Source organism: Cryptotermes secundus, unplaced genomic scaffold (assembly GCF_002891405.2).
Source record: "Cryptotermes secundus unplaced genomic scaffold, Csec_1.0 scaffold2171, whole genome shotgun sequence".
Taxonomy (NCBI): domain Eukaryota; kingdom Metazoa; phylum Arthropoda; class Insecta; order Blattodea; family Kalotermitidae; genus Cryptotermes; species Cryptotermes secundus.
The window spans coordinates 469,375-487,382 of NW_019742561.1; the positions used below are offsets into that span (position 1 = coordinate 469,375).

General features: G+C 42.2%; 2 protein-coding genes across 4 annotated transcripts in view; one reads left to right on the forward strand and one right to left on the reverse strand.

Annotated features, from left to right (window-relative positions):
• LOC111873351 (myrosinase 1-like) overlaps positions 1-15,359 on the reverse strand; it is a 16,857-nt gene extending 1,498 nt beyond the window's left edge. Inside the window, exons 1-10 of one of the 2 annotated variants that reach the window (XM_023868002.2) lie at positions 15,178-15,359; positions 12,140-12,273; positions 10,133-10,267; positions 9,155-9,277; positions 8,156-8,339; positions 6,707-6,801; positions 6,071-6,218; positions 4,798-4,946; positions 3,968-4,102; positions 842-948 (exon numbers count right to left, since the gene is read on the reverse strand). In XM_023868002.2, the coding sequence (XP_023723770.1) occupies positions 842-948; positions 3,968-4,102; positions 4,798-4,946; positions 6,071-6,218; positions 6,707-6,801; positions 8,156-8,339; positions 9,155-9,277; positions 10,133-10,267; positions 12,140-12,273; positions 15,178-15,343 (1,376 nt within the window). In that variant the 5' untranslated portion in view covers positions 15,344-15,359. Of the gene's footprint in view, positions 1-841; positions 949-3,967; positions 4,103-4,797; positions 4,947-6,070; positions 6,219-6,706; positions 6,802-8,155; positions 8,340-9,154; positions 9,278-10,132; positions 10,268-12,139; positions 12,274-13,202; positions 13,405-15,177 lie in introns of those variants that run through there. The other variant, XM_023868003.2, reaches the window with a different exon arrangement.
• Positions 1-18,008, forward strand: part of LOC111873355 (odorant receptor 85b) — a 96,188-nt gene that overhangs the window by 31,512 nt on the left and 46,668 nt on the right. The gene's annotated exons all lie outside the window — the stretch shown is intronic.

The window sequence follows — 18,008 nt, forward strand, 5'->3', positions numbered from 1 at the left end:
TAAGTAGAATATATTTTACTGAAACATGAGAACTGAGGGGCACGGTGTTTGAGAACAGGGTGCTGAGGAGAATATTTGCACCCAAGAGGGATGAAATAATAGGAGACTAGAAAATTGCATAATGAACTTCATAATTTGCACTCTTCTCCAGATATAATTAGAACGATGAAATTAAGAAGGAAGAGAGAGGTAGGGCATGTAGCATGAATGGGGAGAAGAGGAAGGCATATAGGGTTTTGGTGGGAAAGCCAGAAGGAAGGAGACTACCACGAAGTGTTAGACGTAGGTGGGAGAATGATATTAAAATGAATGTTAGAGAAATAGTATGGGGTGGTATGGACTTGATTAAGCTGGCTCAAGGTGGGGACCAGTGGCGGCCTCTTGTGAACACAGCAATGAATCTTCGGGTTCCATGAAACATTTCGGAAACCCTTATGTAGCTAGGCAACTAGAAGCTTTACAAGGACTTAGCTCCATGGGGTTAATTAGTCAGTTAGCTGGGTTTCTTACGGGAATAACTATAAAAATTACTCTTTTCTGTGATGTGATACCGTATAGTCTAATAGATATTTACCGATGTTTCGGAGGAATCATTCGCCTACATCTTCAGGAGTGAAGAGTAGGCTGTGCGGGATAAAACGGGCTTGATACAGGAAAGGTAGGACAAGGACTAGAGATAAGAGCGAGCCAATGGGAGTGATGTAAATTGGATGGGATTACTTTATATATATTTTATATAATAGCTCGAGACACTCTTAATTCTTAAAAATTTTCGTTATACTTTTCTTTCTATTTATTACAAGTCAACTTAGAGGCAACAGAATGAAGGGTAGATACTTACGCGTATCCTCTGTTCCACTCGAAATTATCCATTAGGCTCCAGGCAGCGTATCCAATTACATTGCAACCGTCCTCGTGAATTGCCTTCAGCATCTCAGTCAGATAAGTCTGAAAGTAAAGGTAAAGATATCACCGAAAGGGGCCGTGGAGGCGCATAGGGTTGTGAGACGTCGAGGCTTGCCACATTTTCTAGACAATCAGCTCACAGATGGCAGTGAGAGTTACCTCAGAAAATATGGGCAATATTTCTGCAAATTGCAGTGCTCACGGGGAAATGGCATGTTTCCAGAACACTCCTCCACCCTCAAGACATTTACTCTCAACAGTGCAAATGTATTTTTCTCCAAAATGTCGAAGAAATCCTTCAATTTCTGTGTGGTTTAAAGTTAAAGTTACATATTATGCATTGACAACAACATAAAAATATTGGGAGTACTTAACAGGACTGAAATATGCAGAGGGTTTCATACAAGGACCCTCTGCCAGAAGGACCAAGGAAATTACCAGACGATGAACACACCATCGATGGGGACCAAATGACCGCCCCTGTGCTCTAGTGGTCAGAGTTCCTGGCTACAGATCCAGAGGTTCGGGTTCGATTCCCGGCGCTACCAGTTTTTCTGAGAAGTAGTGTGTCTGGAACGAGGTCCACTCAGCCTCGTGAGGATAATTGAGGAGCTATTTCAAGGAAATAGCGGCTCCGGTCTAGAAAACCGAAATTAATGGCCGTGGGGATTCGTTGCGCTGACCACGCGACACCCTCTATCCACTAAAATTAGCACTAAATTCGCCGACTAGCGGCGGTGGCTCGGTCCGTATAGTTCGCTTGCGGACTACAGGCCCCGGAGTTTGTTTTGATGGGGAGAAAATTCACGTTGAACATACGGGATTTTCCTCCGTAGTAGGTGATGCCAAGGACTGGACAGAGACCTTAAAAAACACTGGGAGTCCTTAACAGGGCCCAAACAGGCAAAGGATTCCTACAAGGACCCTATGTCGAAAGAACGAAGGAAGTCCTGAAATTAAACAGAAACCAGTTAACGATGGGTGACAGTACTACTTTTTAATTCGCTTAGTGGCGGGGTGGGGTCCAACTGGGTCCACTCGGCACGGCGGCCACTGATTGGTCTATTGTAGCCTGCCCCGAGTGATTATGATGATGGAAAATTTGGTGGAATGAAGATTGGCAGGGGAAACCGAAGTACTCTGAGAAAACCCGCCCCAGCGCCACTTTGTCCACCACAAATCCCACTTGACCAGACCCGGGATCGAACCCGGGCCGCCGCGGTTGGGAAGCCAGCGACTAACCGCTTGAGCTATGGCGCGGCCTCAACAGAACTACTTACAGGACACAGTCACCTGAAAGGACGTCTCTTGAAAATGGGATTGACAGATAATCCTACTTGCGAAAGGCGCCTGGGTAAAGATGAATCAGCCACATATTTCCAAGGTGATTGTGAGGCCACAGCTTACGTAAGATTTCGTCACCTGGGCCACTGCTTTACGGAGCCTGGTGATTATCAAGACGCCTCTGTACGACAGTAGATCAGTCATGGTCGTGATAGAATGGCTGGTCAAGACCTACCCCTCGTTCATTCATTCATTCATTCATTCGAATATTATGCCGTGAGTATTCAGTTAAAATAGAGCTTAGAAGTTTAAAATGAGAGATGCTAATTACACTAGTTGTCCGGGAACAATGCTTCCACATGTTTTATACTCTGAACCTTCATTTAAACACGTTCACATCAGAAAACTAAAATGTAAATTTGTCCCTCTGCGTAATTACTTATGCATATTTCCACGAAGACATGGAGGAGTGGAGGTATAGCTCCACCTCTTTTTACCTCTGTGTTAAATGGAGGCGAGTGGTCAGCTTCACGTCACGATCGTTTGAACACCCAAGAAATAGAGCCACTCCGGCCGCTGTGGATAAAAGTATAGCACTGACGGGAATCGAACCCGGTCCGTCCAACCTGTAGCCCGACGTTATACTGACTGAGCTCCTTACAGCAGAACACTACTCTGCGAGCCAGGGCACATCATAATTTGCGTAGGGAAACTTGAGGAAGTAGATTGTGTATATCTGAAGTCCCTAGTGGCGTATGAGTATTGGCAGTGTCTTGAAATTAGAATCTAGTAACCTTATAAATATGACGTAATGCTTTACGTCACGAACTGGCAATAACTGAGTCCTGTGCAGGCATGTTGTCAAACTTTTTCATTGTGGGTCATTTGCGCCTAACCATGACCTTCAGCATGAGAAGATGACATTGAAAGAGACATAACATGATAACAAAGCCAAACCGACCTTACAATTGCCGATTAGTTACTCAGGCTTGGTGTAGAGCCCCATTTGGGGCTAATGACCAGGTATTTTTTGTCCGGACATATAAAGCTATTGTGTGGGGATTTGGCCCTCCTTAAATGTCACCGTCAATTAATATTTACAAATTTACATATATATTTTATACATGGTCCATCATTGTCAAATACATACGTAACACAATATATTTCAGCATTTTGTGTCAGCGATTAATTAATTATATTATATAAAATTTATTGTTTTTATACAAGTTTTGATAATGATAGGTTGTTGTGTGATTGTTCTTTAATGTCTTGTTAGATTCACTTATTTGTTCGCCGAGTGTTTCGGCCTCACATGGCCGTCATGAGGTATACTAATTACTTGATGTAAAATGCCTCACAGTATTTTGCTCTTGGCGAGAGAAGCGTAATTAATTTTTAAATTTAATATTTGAATTTATTAAAAATTGGCTTTAGAAGTTAAAATCCAAATGTTATTGTTGAAGGTTAAAACTTTCTTGTATCCCATTGTCTCGATGTAGAATTTTGTTGGTTTCCTCTCCGTATTATTTTTGGGAGGTTTTATTTCCACGGCATGTTCATGATTAATGGATGTTGTGAAAAAATAAACCAGTTTAATGTGACAGTGAAAAACAACCACGTAATTACCGGACAACGAAAGAAATTGCAGAAAATAAGGAATTTGAAATAATGAAATGTCAGTTCTCAAAGTATATGTATTATATTGGTTTATTTGCATATATACGTTATGTACAAGTAAGGTGATAAAATTATTCTAGAACTCTCTGTATATACTCACAGTGTAGAAATATACTCTGCCTGTGTCATTGAGCTCCCCGAGGTCCGAGAAACCGTTTTCTGTGACGAACACTTGAGGGTTATTGTATTCGTTCTTGATCCAATTGAATTCCTTACGAAATCCCCACGGGACAACCTGTACACATTAGGCAGCCAATATGTATATACAGAATAAAAAAGCTATCTGTGTGACAGGCTGTGGAGGCCCATAGGGTTGTGAAACGTCGGGACTCATTCATTTTTTAGACAGTCAGCTCATAGATGGCGATAAGGTCAGCCTTACGCGACGGCCGCCCTTAACCCCCAAGAATATTCCAAGAACATTCCTCGTAGTCATTACTGTTAAAGGTTGAGTCGACCAGAGGGCCATAGTGCAGCTGGAAGGATTAGGTCAAGTAAAAGTTCCGATGAATATATACAGGATCAAAGAAACACATCAAGGAGTTTAGCTTAGCAGTAAATTTCGGATATCATATTCAGGACGTGCTCCGTAGGGGCGTTCTTGTGACGTCTATGATTGCGTTAGCAAATGGCATCACAAAGTCACACTGGTGTTGACGTTTCTTCCCCCTCTTTTGATGACGTTCAGCTATCGTTCCTCGTGGGTTGGGTTCCGCCTTGCTGTTCTCAAACTGCTCCCTCCTTACGGCTGCTCGTCTCGAGCAGGCATTCGACAGTTTTAAAGCAGGGTACACACAAGCAGCAAGGTGATCTCGTGAGCCTACTTTTATTTCTTTTTGAAAATAAGGAAAATAGGCTCAAATTATGATAGGAAATTACAGGAGGCAGTAATATTTTTATTGCTACATAATTACGTAGATCTGTACCTGCCTTAAGCCACGTAGAAGCAGATGAGATCCAATTAGAATCTTGTCTTGTGATGAGTCCAGAATCTCTGCCCAGTGAAGGAATATTGCCTTCTTCTCCTTCTTTTCCGTAGTAGGCAGTGTAGAAGTTCAATCCGAAGAAGTCTGAGGTTCCTGTCATGAGAACGCTAAATATAATATTTCCCATGTCGCAGGTATGACAGATATTACTATGGATGTTCACGATTATTGACAATTCTGCGAGCACCTATTAGAATCTCTCCGGTTTCCAATCCTTCCGTCTTTACGAATAAACAATTAGACAAACGCTGATAGGATTTTAATCAAATTTGATACTAGGGAAATTTTACTAAAACTTTTCTGTGTATTTCAATTTTAATTAAAATCGGACCAGAATAATGGACAATTTTGCATGATTATCTGCGACGGATTGGTAAAGGGCTGGATGGCCGAGAGTTCGGATATCGAGTCCCGGTAGGGGGCAAGATTTTTTTCTCCACGTACTCCAGGCAAGTTCTGGGTCACACCCAATGGGTACGTGTATTAATGCGGCCTAGACGGGAACCTGAACACACCTCCAGCTAGTGCCGAGGTCAAGAATACATGGATCTGTACATCCACTCCGCCATATATCTTCATTGCATAGTGGTTTGTTATTTAATCACAGGGACAATTTTACCTTGCCTCTGCGTATGTGTTTGCTAGTATCTCGAGCCTAAGTTGCCAAATATTAATCGGAAATGATTCTAACAGCTTAACAGAGAAATGTACAGGATTGAATATGAATATTATGAGTGAATCACTAACCCGGTATGTAAGGAAGCGATCATTACCTACTTTGATGCATTTTTATTGTTTTTTATTATTATTAGTGGGGCGAGACTGCGTCCACTACTGTACCAGTCCCAGATGATAGATAATGGTGATTGTGGAGCGATTGGTGGAATGAAGATTGGCAGGGGAACCCCAAGTACTCACAGAAAACCTGCCCAAGTGCCACTTTGTCCGCCACAAATCCCATATGACGAGATCCGTGCCTCCGCGGTGGGAAGCCAGCGACTAACCGCCTGAGCTGCGGCACGGCCTTGCTTTAATGCATTATATCGGTGTTTACGTGAAGGGAATGTAACAACTGAGCGTATGATTTCTCCGTGCCCAGATTCGAAGCTAGGATATCCAAAATAGGATGCAGGAACGCTACCAATTCGACGCAAATATCGGTACCCGAACATAAAAACCATGACGTACCGTATATAGCAGTGGCTCGAAGTGCTTACCCCGAATGTACTCCACTTCTTCTGGACTGAAGGTTGGCAGCCTTGACGTAGTGTAACCCTGAGCGGCACTGTTTCTAGATATCCTCTCTTTCACTACAGCGGGGTAATCACCCTCAGTACTGAAGATAGGATGAGCGTAGATTCCCAGCTGAGGAGTTGAAGATTAATAACTGAATTAATGTTAACTAGTATAACAAATTCCTTCATAATGATATGTTCCTGAGGTGGGGTGAGACTGAGTCCACTTGGTACGTCGGCTACTGTTTGGCCTACTGTGCCAGCCCCAGAATGGTAGATGATGAATGTGTAGAAGTCGGAGCAGATAACAATGGAAAAATGTATGTAAATTGAGTTTTACTATATTTAAAAATAAATATTTAGGATTGTCCATAAGCTTTTACTAGCGGATCGTGCGCGCGCTTCCGCTAGCAGAGTTTAAAGGCCTGACTGAAATCGGTGTACTTCGGCCACGTCGACCATACTGATCACTGTACCGATAGGTGCGCTTCGAACGCTAAAGGTTAACTGGCCGGTATCCTTAGACAGGGGGAAAGAAAAAGGGATTGTTTCAGTTCAGATGCGGCGTATTTTCAGCCTCTTGATAATAAAACAGTTTTCGTTCACAGTGTTACTTACATTGAACTGTTGGTACCGCTCGCAAGCTGCAATATCCTCTGTAGAGTTCGTCAGTGGCTCGCACCAGTTGATATTAAGTGCTATACCAACCTTACCTGCGCATAGAAATGCACATCACGTTATCACAAATGACAGACTCTAAAACATCTTTGAACTTGTATCATCAGATAGTGACCTAGAGCCTTACGTGAGCATTAGCAAAATTATTATATTCTAGTTTAAATATATTGCATTTATCAAATTCGCTATATCGTAGATCTCTTTGAACACACACAACTTTTCTCTCTCTTACAAAAAAGACAATATAACGTTATTTCCGCGTTAGTTGCAACTAGTTCGCGGAAACGCCGATGAGAGGCGCCACTTTTCGATAAATGTAGATATACAGTATGTCCACAAAGTCCCGTCGGGGTTTTGAAAAATTGTGGCGCGCAAACAAATTGAGCTAGCCACGTGCGGTTTGCGGCAGATCATAGTGAAACTCTGGAAGTTTTTTATTGACCTCAGTAGACCTCGATGTGGCCTCCCTTGGTAGCGCGGAGAACGTCCAGACGATATTCAAGCTCTTGCCATGTTCTGTGGAGCATGTCCGCTGGAATAGCTGAGATGGCATTCCTGATACGGGTCTTCAGGTCATGAAGTCCGTTAACTGGTGTTCGGAACGCACTGCTCTTGACATAACCCCACAGGAAAGAATCCAGTGGTGTTATGTCTGGTGAACTTGGAGGCCAAGACATTGGACCGTCTCTGTCGATCCGTCTTCCTGGAAATATCCTGTCTAGGAACGCGCGTACCTGCAGGCCTGAGAGAGGTGGAGCAGTGTGTTGCGAACACCAGTTAACGGACTTGATGACCTGAAGACCCTAACAGGAATGCGATCCCGGCTATTCCAGCGGACATGCTCCACAGAACATGGCAAAAGCTCGAATATCGTCTGGACGTTCTCTGTGCTACCAGAGGAGCCCACATCGAGGTCTACTGAGGTCACTAAGAAACTTCCAGAGTTTCACTATGATCTACCGCAAACCGCATGTGGCTAGCTTAGTTTGTTTGCGCGCCACAATTCGACAGTGTTTAGTGTGCAGTTTGAATATCATAAAGTTTACTTTATCCATCTTCCGCTATTCGAAACCAGAAAGAGTAACTCCAAATATTTCAGAAACTGGATCTCCTTTCATCATGAGATGAATTGTGCCTATTTAGATTGGTCAGTTAAAAAGTGCTAATCGAAATCATCCCATCTAACGGACAAACTGAATAGGTGTCTCCTCGCATTAGGACGCAAACATATTCTGTATTTGAAGCGTCCTGTTCTATCAGAATACTAAGCGATGAGACGAAAACCAGAAACAGTAATTCCAAATGTTATGCAGTAATTTGCCCACTAGAGGACTGTGAATATTTTGGAAGTTTCATCTAAACAAACGGTTATCATTAATCAAGCAATACCTCGTTGTCTGCTTCTGAACACCTGATCATACAAATGATAGACTCTGGCGTGAGCGTGGATCACAGTATGTGCCGCAAGGTAGTCACCGATACCAGGTGTGTTGATTGCTGGAGCGAATCCCTTCTCAGATGCATATCCTGACACGAAAGTCAGGGGTTCGTTGAACGTGATCCATAGTTTAACCTGAAAACATCCGTGGACTTCGGCTTATGTTATTTACATATGTGCGTGAGACTTCCCGTGAATTTTAACGGGTGCTAAAACGTAACAGTTGAAAATATTGCGACGAAAGCTGAGGTAGGCGAATTTTATTCAAGATTATATATATGTCAGTAGGGAATGCACCGGTGTGACTCGTAACGCACCACCATACGACCAAAACAGAAGAAAAACTCCGTGGCCTGTAGTCCGCAAGCGAACTATACCGACCGAGCGACCGCCGCTTGTCGGCGAAGTTAGTGTCAACTTTTACAGATAGAGGGTGTCACGTGGTCAGTGCAACGAATCCCCACTGCCGTTAATTTCCGTTTTCTAGACCGGAGCCGCTATTTCCTTGAAATAGCTCCTCAATTATCCTCACGAGGCTGAGTGAACCACGTTCCAGACCCACCACTACTCATAAAATCTGGTTGGCCGGAAATAGAATCGGGACCTCTGGATCTGTAGCCAGGAACTCTGACCACTAGACCACGGAGACTGACGAAAGATAAAACAAAATGTATCCTGTATTGAAAAAGCTTTTGCTTGCAGTGAGCTATATGCATAATGTAGCTTGCAGGGATAGAATACGTTATGTGCTAAGCCATGGAAGTGGGTAGAATCACTGCTCGACTATATGCTAAGTACTGTGCCTAGGCGCATGCGTCTTCATGAAAAAGGAGAGTGTTATTGTTTGTGCTGTTAGGTAGTGTGGTTTTATTTGCGCATGTCTTGAGTTCTACATCAAGGTTTACCATTCATTTGAGTTCATTCTAAATAAATATGTAAGATGAACTTACCCTGTCTCCAAAGTGAGTGAACAATATACGAGCGTAAGCCTCAAAATATTTTGCTAATTGCATATTCGGCCATCCTCCCAAGTCTTGGAGCGCCTGAGGAAGATCCCAGTGATACATTGTTACCTGTAATATAATGAAAGTAAAAATGTTTGTCCCGAAGAAATTGTGATACATTTAATTCATTTTCATGATATATTTTGTAATTTAAAAAAAGAGAATGAATTGAAAACGAACAGATCAACCAATTTAAAATTAACTTCATGGAGCTGAGCCCATCTTAAGGAGCCGCCAATTCTGTAGCTACTGAAGAACTCAACATTTTATGGAACCCGAAGGTTCATTACCGTGTTCACAAGAACCCTCCACTGATACATATCATGAGCCAGATTGATCCAGTCCATGTCACCCCATTCTGTATCTCTAATATCCATTTTAATATTGTTCACTCACCTACGCCTTGGTCTTCCCAGTGGTCTCTTTCCTTCTGGCTTTCCCACCAATATCCTATATGCATTCCTCGTCTCCTCCATTCGTGCTACATGCCCTGCCCACCTCATCCTCCTTGACTTGATCATTCTAATTATACTTGGAGAAGAGTACAAGTTATGAAGCTCCTCATTATGCAGTTTTCTCCGACCTCCTGCCACTTCATTCCTCTACGGTCCAAATATTCTCAACAGCCTGTTCTCAAACACCCTCAGTCTATGTTCCTCCCTTAATGTCAGCGACCAAGTTTCACACCCATACAGAACCACAGGCAAAATTATAGTTTGTGCACTCCACGGAACCTCAAATTCAGCATTATTTGTTAATGTCCGTAGACCGAATACGGCGCTAAGAGTCGATAGGTTTCCAACCGTACCTAGAGTTCTTTCCACAGCAGAGATTGCTGAAGCGGATAGACGGTAGTCGCCATACCGACTGAGCTATCCCGGCGCCTCAGTAGGTAATGTTATTGCGATGTTCAGTGGTACTTACCATTGGTTCTATCCCGTTGGCTAACAGCTCGTTTATGAGGTTGTTATAGTAGTCAATGCCGGCCTGGTTCACTATATTATCGTGTCCCTCTGGGAGAACACGGGCCCAAGATATGGAGAAGCGGTAGAAGTCTGCCTGAGGAGAGTTATACATTTTATTTTATTTCCTAATGATTTCTTATTTGTCTTCGGTCTAGTTTACTATGCAGTCTGCTGTAAAATATGCGATTTCTGACACCACCGGGGACCAAAGGGTTGCCAGACGTCAAAATTTTCCGGATATTAGTATGTTATATGAGGGTGAGTCTGTAAATAGGTCGCAAATTGATATAAAACCTAGAACATGCGATATTCGTAACTGGAGAGAAACGTTTCTCAACATGTCCGCCATCAATGTCTTTACACTTGTCCCATCACTTTATCACTGCTTCGAAACCCACATAGAAGTCTTTCGACTACTGACTTAGCCACTTCCTCACCTACCTTCAACTCCTTCATCAGCAAAACGTCTGGCACCCAGTTATGAACCGCTTTACGCGACAAACACTTCCCACCGTAAACAGGAATAATTACTTTATGAATATCCTTTGCATTGAGTCCTGTTGCCTACAAAAATACACAACAGAACGCTGCTCTTCGGTGGTACATTAATCAATTACGGTCGCCAATCTGACTACTGAAACCAGCTTCTGAACATGCGCATGTGCGTCTGCTACTTCATGAAGCTGGACTGTGCTGCTACCTAGTGATATACATAGAAAACTATTATTTTCATTACAGCTGTTTTACTTCCATTTATGACCTATTTACTGACTCTCCCTTAGTGTGCCCGGAAATCTCGTGGACTGTGTCACTGTTATCCTGTCCTGTTTTCCCTGCTCTGCACTTCTGTTCCGTTTTATCACTACTTACATAGTACGATTTTTATATATACTTACATATATCTTAAATTTTATTTTAATAATTTAAAATAATAGTTTTAATCAATTCTAATTTTAACTTTCGGGATTTTATAACAAGACCAATTTCGAAACGAAGAACACCCCTACAATATGGATCAACATTTGGTATACCTTCAGTGCTTATCAGAACCTGATAATGGCCCATTAGGAGTCGAAACATGTGCCTCACATATACTACCTTCATGTAAATAGATCGTCTGTATACTACCTGTATTTTATAAATTGTTGTGTTGACTGAAATACGAAATACATATTTTTATTTTAAGATTGAATTCTTTGAATCCTATTTAAAGAGGCTTTAAGTAACTCAGGACTGCCTCAGTGGTCTAATGGCCAGAATTCCTGGCTACAGACCCAGGGGTCCCAGGTTCGATTTCTGGTGCTTCAAGATTTTCTGAGAAGTAATGGGTCTGGAACGGGATCCACTCAGCCTCATGAGGATAATTGAGGAGCTATTTCAAGGAAATAGCGGCTCCGGTGTAGAAAACCGAGATTAACGGCCGTTGGGATCCGTTGCGCTGACCACGTGATACCCTCTACCCGCTAAAGTTGGCACTAACTTCGCTGACAAGCGGCGGTGGCTCGGTCGGTACAGTTCGCTTGCGGACTACAGGCCACGGAGTTTAAGTAACTCAGACTGTATAGCAAGAATAATCGGGTTGCAGTTCATAATGAACTGACAGGGATGTGGGAGGAAGTGGCTGTCGCGTAATTTCAGGTAATGTCCCCACGTTTGCGTGGAGGGACTGTGGAAAACCACGGACACCGCGGTCAGGAGCGTCTGTGTCCGGACTGGTATTCGAACTGGGTATCTCCCTAAATGGGCGAGAAACCTTACAGCTAGCTGTAACTTGCTCTCTTGATGTTGATACGAAAAAGTAGTTTTCAGATTTGTGGCTTTTACTGCAGATGAAGATTCATATTGTGGTTGTCTGGATTTTGAGACTTTCTGATCTTGTAAATGGGTGCTGGTGTTTCATAGTAATATTCTGCTTCCATCTTCAAGGTAGTTATTTAAACAGCGGCACAATGGTCAGCGTACTCACCCCCAAATCCTTGAGCAGCTGTACATCTTCCTTGTACTTATGATATGAGTCGCAGGCTACGTCTCCATTATCCTGATTTTCCACCAAGTAAGGGCGATCGTGTGTCAGTGTGTCCCAGATGTTGACGCCTTTTCCTAAAATGTATAAACATTCGTGTCAGATCCTTCAGCTTTCTGGTTGCTTTCTAAAATATAAGGGAGAGTGCAGCAAATCCTAGCCAATCTAACACATAAGGGAGAGTGCAGCAAATCCTAGCCAGTCTAAAACATAAGGGAGAGCGCAGCAAATCCTAGCCAGTCTAAAACATAAGGGAGAGCGCAGCAAATCCTAGCCAGTCTAAAACATAAGGGAGAGTGCAGCAAATCCTAGCCAATCTAACACATAAGGGAGAGTGCAGCAAATCCTAGCCAATCTAACACATAAGGGAGAGTGCAGCAAATCCTAGCCAATCCGGATTAACTGCGGAGAGAGACCATCCCGATTAATGGAGCAAAAAGTAACCCTAAAAGGCAAAACAAACTTAGGAAGCAAATAAATGGAAAATTTAATAATGTAGGTAGGCAGAAAGATAAAGCTACCCCTGCAAGAAACCGTGAAGGCCCGTAAGGTTGCGAGACGTCGAGCCATCCAAAGTTTCTAGACGGTCGGCTCACAGACGGCTGTGAGGTTGTCAGCCGTACGCGCCTGCCGCACTTTACCCCCCAGGAAGGTTCCTGGTACTCATTTCCGTTAGAGGCTGAGTCAATCCCAGGGCCATAGTACGGCTGGAAGGATCAGATCAATTGAAAGGTCCAGTTACCTCATTTGGAATCGAAACCGCGACCTTTCCGGCTTGAAGCATAGTGCCACAACCAACTACGCTACCGCTTGCCTCCATAAATAATATAATATAAATGTAAATAATCACTGTTTGCTCTCAGAATAGTAGGAGACTCATAAATACACTGTGTAGGCAAAGAAACATTTGTTTTAGTGTGGAAGGTGGTTCATATTGTAACCAGTGTGCTTTAAATGTTTAAATAAACTCAGCAAGGTGGTATCATATGCGGATATGTTATCTTACCATCTGAATTCCATCCTCCCTCGATCTGCAACGAGGCGGTGGCTACGCCGAAAGTAAAAAAGTTAGGAAGTTCATAATGACCAAAAGAGGGGCTCTTTGTGTGAGTCTCGGCCGCAAATAGAGCCATCAGGACGATGAGATAGTCGCATTGAAAGACCATCTCATTCCTCTTTTGAATGTACCTCACTTCACAGTGTCAATAATTCATTTTCATATGCCCCCAACAATATTTCCTTTTTATATGCTCTAATAAATTTACGTAACTCGACTGAGATGAGTGTCATGTGTACGTCATGCTACAACACACTCAGCATCCCTGGCAAATTAACGCAAATTTGTTACGTAATTTCATCTGTACCAATCACACAGAGAAACTGAATAATTTGTCATGATAACTATACATGAAATTAAAATACTAACTATATATTTTGAATGCATATATTTTACTTATTTTTTTCCGACGGTAACAAATTTCCGTGGTTTCACTTCATTTGTCTGTTTTGTTTTCTTTTTTAATTACTCGTGCTCATTTTGTAATTGGCCTTTGGGCTGTTAGCACGTAAATAAATAAGAATATAATTGAAATGGCTGCCCCAATGCATAGACGGTTAGTGGATGGCTTCCCACCACGTTGACCCATGTTCGATACCAGGTCAGATCCTATGGGATTTGTGGTGGATAAAGTGGCACTGAGGTATGTTCTTTCCTTTCTAGTACTTCGGTCCCCCCCCCCCACTATTCTCATTCCATCAGTTGCTCCAGAGACATTAATCATCTTATCATTCAAACGCTGTGTATTCTCGATATTGACAGTGTCGTTAAATAACCATTGAATTTATATATAGAACTCTGGTTGTATGTGCTATATTTGTATAAAACCCATGCTGAAATTTCGACATGAGAGTATTAGAAACAAATTTTTCTTAACATGAAGGTAGCAATTTCCTCCGAAATGTATCGTCTTATGACGCATAGACCAATTGTTAGGCAACGCCCGCAAAACACACACGGCCAACAATACAGGAGCAGTGTTTTCTGTGAACCGCGGTCGGACCGTTGCTATGAAACGTACGATAAACACATTCTCGTGTACGGCTTGACGTCACACAATAATAGGGAGGCTGTTTTTTCTGCTCTGCTCTGCTCTGGTCTGTTCCTAGTGGTCATAAAGGCCAACTGAACATGTGTTCTCTATGTAGTCCGCTCCACGCATTCCGACACGTGACACGTGTCTTCTGTGGGGTCCTACTTGAGTCTATATAACCAGAGTCAGTTTTTAGGTAAGGAAGTAGAGAATTGGAATTGGAAGTTTAGAAGTTGTAAGATAATGGGAGTACAACGGAGTACAACAGAGAATCCGAGAATGAGAATTGAGTTGAGTTGCCGGTAGGAGATACCCACGGGAAGTTCACAGTTGAAGCATTAGAAGTCAGTCTGTGAAGACTTGGGCTGTGATTAGAAGGTTCAATCACAATGAGACTGTTTTAATTCCGTTACCAAGATACGACTAATGAAGACTGTGCGTGTAAATCAGTGATAGCTCTGTATTACTTGTAAGTACGAGTTGATTGTGTTAATAAATCAAATCATCCAATGCAGGACCCGTTGTTATTTGTCACGACAATAAAATACATGCCAATATCTATTAGACTGTACGGCGCCACATACCAGAAAACAGTAATGTTCGTATTTAGTGTGAGAACTTAGGCCGCGCCATACCTCAAGCGGTTAGTCGCTGGCTTCCCACCGTGGCGGCCCGGGTTCGATCCCCGGCCTGGTCAAGTGGGATTTGTGGTGGACAAAGTGGCTTTGGGTCGGGTTTTATCCGAATACTTCGGTTTCCCCTGTCAATCTTCATTCCACCAACTGCTCCACAATTGCTGGTAAAATAGGCCAGAAGTGGCCGCAGTACAACGGACTTAGTCCGACCCCACTAGCAATAAAAAATAGTGTCAGAACTTGAAGTGATACTTACCATCCTCCTTCCAGCCTCCCTCTACCTGATAGGAGGCGGTTGCAGCACCAAAAGGAAATCCTGCAGGAAACTTGTATTGGGGAGTTTTGTGTTTGAGGAAGGGGTTTTTTCCCCATACACCTGCCAGCAAAGTGACAAGGAGTAACACTTGGATGTTCGCCTTCATGGTTCCTTTTCTTTAGCACGACTCAACATTCGTTCCTTGCATTCATTTCTTTTATATCTCCTGAGATTCTAATTGTGTGACTTACCTTTGTGCTCAAGGACGAAGATGATGATGTCGAAGTGTTTGTTGCTTAATTACCCGCTGTACTAAAGCAAGACAATATGACTTTTTCGATGTCAATTTTAGCGTACTGCCTCTTCCACGGCACGCTCATAAATTCTAACCCTTTTTTTTTAATGCTAGTGGGATGGGACTATGTCCCTTGTACTGCGGCCACTTGTGGCCTATTGTACCAGCCCCAGATGATAGGTGAGGGTGATTGTGGAGCAATTGGTGAATGAAGATTGGCAGGGGAAACCGGAGTACTCGGAGAAAAACTGCCACAGCGCCACTTTGTCCACCACAAATCCCACTTGACCAGACCCGGGATCGAACCTGGGCCGTCGCGGTGGAAAGCCAGCGACTAACCGCTTGAGCTGTGGCGCCGCCAATTCTAACCCTTACTTTTAGGAACTAAAATTTATGTAGATAACGCGGACATAACAGTGAAAATGTGGTAGCCTTCAGATTTTGATTTGTAATTCCAGAGCAATTTTCTGTCTGTAATTTAAATATTTCCCTGAAGATGTAGGCAGCGCGTTCCTCAGAATAAATGGTAATTACCTGCTAAATTACAGTTTCTTTACCCAGAATATATCATTTTTAACTTTTTATGCTGTTCTTTGGGCATTTGGACCTTGTGTTGTCGTTTCGGAACTACATGCTCCCTCCATTTTCGGGGTCGAAGTAAAAAATACATTTCGGTAAATTTTCGCTGTCCATATTATTATTATTATTATTATTATTATTATTATTATTATTATTATTATTATTATTATTGTGTAAATTTTAGTTTCAATTTGTGCTTATATAAATTCAAAGCATTGGTCACCTTTTTGCTTTGCTTAGTCACGGAATATAATTTCACGTGATAATACACAACTCTCGAAATTGTCTGGTCCTATGCTGTGTTGTAAAAACTTTGACTTCCGGTACGGGAAATGTATTTCAAAAGTGTCAGAGTGATCTCATCAACTCTTAATGATGGGATGTGTTCCCACGACGTCAGCCATTCCTGCAGCTTAAATGGGAAGACCGGGTCTGAAGTAATAATCTATTTAGACATAAGCAAAAACCCGTGGAAAACTCCCTCAATGGTATGTCACTTCCCGGTATTTACATTCGAAGGTTCTGTCAACACCATTGAAAAGAAAATGCCGTCATTATAACCAGTTCTATGCCAGTTAAAACGAAAATATATCCTTTAGATTCGTTTTAAAAATGAAAATTTCATTACCATAATTAAATTATGCTCTTGATGCGATGTTATGTAGATACAGTGTGCCTGTGACGATAATATTGTAGCATGTAGATCCGTTGCTAAGTAATGACTCTGTAAACCAGGCCCGTTGCTAGGCAACACATTCCTACCATGCACCAATGGACTGGCTGGAAAGCGGTGTTTTGTGCGCGGTCCGCACCGATGGTTACGCACGCAACAATTGGTACAGCAACAGAGGAACGGTATTTTCTTCGCTGTTCATGCCGAAATGTTTTAAGTAGGACAGACAGTGAGAGAGCATTGCAGGGAAGTGAAGTGTTGGTTGGTAAGTTAATGAGTTATAGAACTGAAGTTCAGTCATTCTGAGCCATTGCTGTTATAAATTTGTACCTGAGGCACGGAGATAGCTCGCCGTTGGTAGCCGTTACCAGGCAATGACTGGTGAAGACACGGTAGACTGAGAAGACTTAATACATGCTGAATTAGCAATAGCGATATAGTTACTTGTAGTTACGATCTGTGAGTGTGCAATAAATCCAGTTATCAATGCCCCGTCTATAGTCGAACACGTGACGATATTTAATAAAATATTATCACTGATACAATTAATTGCTTGTCAGGGAAAATTGTGTGAAAAGTAAGAACATACTGCCCCCACGTTTACACCAAACTCTTTATTTTTATAATCCTAGATACAGGATTTTAAATATGTGTTAAATTATGACGACAAAAGTTTAAAAAAAGTCAACTTTTGATATGCTTTCGTCAAATCATCACTTATAACAAGAAACAAAATATTCTATAACAGAACGTATATTCTCTCACCATTTTCTAAAAGGACAGGTCAATGGAATCATTGGGCAAAATTATATACGTAACTACAAGCATATTCTGCTGCGATATAGAAGTTTACTCATATGTTCAAATATTTGAGGACTTGTATATGTTGAAACATGTCGCCCATCTTGTAAAAAATTGGTGATGTAATATGAGTTATTGACATTTCTAGATACAGGATGTCCGGATGAAATTTATCCAAAATAAAATAATTATATCTCAGAAAGTTTTTTTATACACACTTGTGGGCTACACCTCTACAAAGGGAAGCTACCAAAGCTTTCCTGCTTCTGTGACATTCATAATTTCGTGCCCTTGATGGCACGGCAAATATCCAAGCTTGAAGCTTGTTTGGTGTTACCGCAGCAACAGCGTCCCTTATGTGGGCTTTCAGGTGTTGCAGGTCGTTGATCTTAACCTGGTAGACACTGTTCTTCACATAACACCACAAGAAAAAATTAAATGGGGTTAAATTTGGCGACCTAGGAGGCCAAGCGATTGGTCCAC